Raw genomic sequence first — 2,878 nt, 5'->3', positions numbered from 1 at the left:
GAACGGGGTCTCATCCTGCGCCCTCACCCGCTGACTCACACATCTGCGCGCGGACCCCGAGCGCAGGCGCGACAGCGTTCTCGGGGCTCCTTCCTGCCTCCGAGCTGCCTTCCTATCGACCATGCGACGAGTGCTTTACACCTAAACGTCAGTTACAACCTGTTCCCTCCTTCTTTATCTTTCCTCCCATAAGAAGGAAGTTTTTAAAGAAATCTTTATGGCTCGACCTGGCTAAAAACTCAGTAAAGATTTTTTGAAACTCACCACTACTTTTTCAATCACTATTATTTCTTCATAGTCACTACATGTATTAATTAGCAGGTCTGTAACTGAAACCGATGGCCTGGGCTCCAGCCCTGTAATGACACCGGGCCGCGTGGCCTGGCGAGCGCGCCGTTCTACCTGGCTCAGGGACCGCGCCGCCCCCTGTGCAGGCCGCTCGCTGTGTGCTCATTGGGCCGGGCACAGTGGACCGTGGTGACAACACGGAGAAGGATGCGCACACGGCACGTTATAATCATGTGACAAAGCGAACGGGGCTGCGCTCCTCTTTGGGAGAAAAGAAAGTTTCCATCTATTCTGGCGGGCAGGTCGGGAAAGGTCTCACGGGGAAGGCGCCCTTGAGTTTGGTCCTGAGGAGAGTTTGCCGAGTGAAGGCTGGGTGCAGGGGTATGGGGTGATGGGGTGGCGAGTGCCGGGAGTGGGCTCTGCAGGTGGCAGGCGGTGCCGAGGGGCTGGGGACACACAGGGGGACAGGGCCATCAGGCCTGGGGCTCTGGAGCCCGGTTCTGCACTGCGATGGGGCCACTGAAAAGGCTTCAAGCCAGAAAATGATGTGGAAGGGAACTTATTCTTCCTTGAAACCAGACACTCTCTCCCCCCAAACTCCACTCTCATTCGGGTCATTGAAAGGAGAGTGACAAGTAGCAGGTTTGTTTCTCTGTCATACAAGCTTTTTTGCTTGTCCTTTTTCTTTCTCTGACGTTATTTTGTGTAAGGATTATCAGGAGTCAACAAACTTCATGGCTTTTTAAAAAACGGCATTTGATGTACTGTCTTGTGTTGTATTGTACTGTATTTGTTATATTTCACGTTATTTGTCAGCTGCGACAACAGTGACTGCAGCGTTTACAACAAGCCTTGTATTCATATCCTGGTCAACACATAATTGCATTTGCACAGTCCTCTGCCTCAAGGGAATTAAACTCTTATTTTTATTTTAAAGTTTGTACTTTTGCCTGTTTTCAAACGTGAAATCCCAAGAATGTGTCCTTCTCGTTTGATGCTTCTTCTGGTTTGAGAAAAACCTTCCGATTTTGTTTTCCAGGCTCACCAAGCGGTTGAAGAGAGAGGCCCTGAAGTCCGATTTTACAATAGACTTAAAACATGAGGTACGTCACGGTTTGCTCGGTTAAAAGTCTTAGTGGCCAGAAGTTCACGTCTTCCGGCATGACAGGCGGCCGGTGCCCCCTAACAGTGCGTCCCCCGCCCCGTGCATCTTCAGGGTCCATGGCGTCAGTCAAGCCCTTTCCCTTCCAAACTCTTTTGGTCATGTGAGTGAGGAGCATTGGACAATTCTGTATCTTGTGATTCTTGAGTTTGCTTTTAAAGCTAGGGGATGAGTCCAGAGGTAGATTTGTAAAAAGGTGCAAAAATGTCACTAAAAGTGCCTGTGGCCTTGTTTGGTACCTGGTTGTACGCGAGGCCTTCGCCATGTCTCTGTGGGGACCCTTGGGGCACAGCTGAGCCAGTTGGTCCCAAGCAGGCAGCGTGGCATGCCAGTCTGGACCCCCAGCACTCCTGGCACTTAGGGGATGTCTGTGACCTATTGTCCTGGGGGCAGGTGGCAGGTGTCCCATCGCTAACTGTTTCTGGTCATCACTAAGAAGGCCTTTTGTGATGGGCATGTCACATGCCTAAAGCAGACCTGCCTTTCAGCCTGCAGGAATCTGTCTCAGGACGCTGGGGTCCGTGTTGACAGGTCCACACTGGCAGCCTGCTGGGAGCAAAGGCCACCTGCCAGACGCTCACTCCTCGACTGTTTCTAAATGAGGAGGTGGCTCAGTTGAGGAGAAACACCCGTGTGAAAAAATCAGTCTTCTCTTCCACACAAAGGAAAGTGGCTCGCTGAGAGCCAGCGTCTGCCTGGACATCTGTAGGTAAAAGTCGCTCCAGTTGAGATCCCAGGTTGGGGGACCCGTTAAATGCTGAGTACACACAATGGACTGTTTTTACCATATACGAAAGGAGTAAAGACAGGGCAGAATGTGATGCAGTCACCGCCGGTCGCTGTGAGGCTACTTCAGTGGCTCTCCCAGGCGGGTCCCCTTCATTCTCACAGGAGTAAACGGTTTCCTGAATTCTCTCTGTCCCTTTTCTCGTATTTGACAGCAGATGCCCGTATCTCTGAATAGTATGTTATGCAGTTCTGCATCGTCTGGGCTCCGTATAAACTGCACCGTGAATGCCGCTCCGATCTGAAATCTCGTGGACTTATTTTCACTTCCTGCAGCCATTTCTCCTGAGATGGGCTTCTGGGTGGCTACTGGTTATTTGCTTGGTTTTGTTGGTACAGTCACTGCTTCTGTGCGCATTTTGAATGCGTGTCATGATGCTCACCTGCAAGGGTTTCTCTAGGGTGGAGGCTTTCAAACCGTATTTTGACTGTGACTCACTCTTTTTATTTGTATTTTTATTTTTACGCCTATAGCACCTGGTCTTCGTAGGTGGTCTCCCATCCAAGCACTAACCAGGCCCGATCCTGCTTAGCTTCCGAGATCAGGCGGGATCAGGCGTGTTCAGGGTGGCATGGCCGTAGACTGACCGTGACTCACTGTACAAATACATTTTTCCTTGTGAGCCAGTATATTTGTGTGTG

At 50.8% G+C, this 2,878-nt stretch overlaps 1 protein-coding gene and 1 pseudogene across 3 annotated transcripts in view; one reads left to right on the top strand and one right to left on the bottom strand.

Moving 5' to 3' along the window:
- The window catches only part of LOC105292123 (beta-1,3-glucosyltransferase-like), a 61,051-nt gene that overhangs the window by 53,970 nt on the left and 4,203 nt on the right, over positions 1 to 2,878 (top strand). For all 3 annotated transcript variants that reach the window (XM_023530674.1, XM_023530675.1, XM_023530676.1), the window contains one exon: positions 1,328 to 1,391. In XM_023530674.1, the coding sequence (XP_023386442.1) occupies positions 1,328 to 1,391 (64 nt within the window). The remainder of the gene's footprint in view (positions 1 to 1,327; positions 1,392 to 2,878) is intronic.
- Positions 2,702 to 2,820, bottom strand: LOC111739674 (annotated as a pseudogene).

This window comes from Pteropus vampyrus, unplaced genomic scaffold, assembly GCF_000151845.1.
Source record: "Pteropus vampyrus isolate Shadow unplaced genomic scaffold, Pvam_2.0 Scaffold52, whole genome shotgun sequence".
Lineage (NCBI taxonomy): Eukaryota > Metazoa > Chordata > Mammalia > Chiroptera > Pteropodidae > Pteropus > Pteropus vampyrus.
This window is presented reverse-complemented; position numbering and strand designations above follow the sequence as displayed.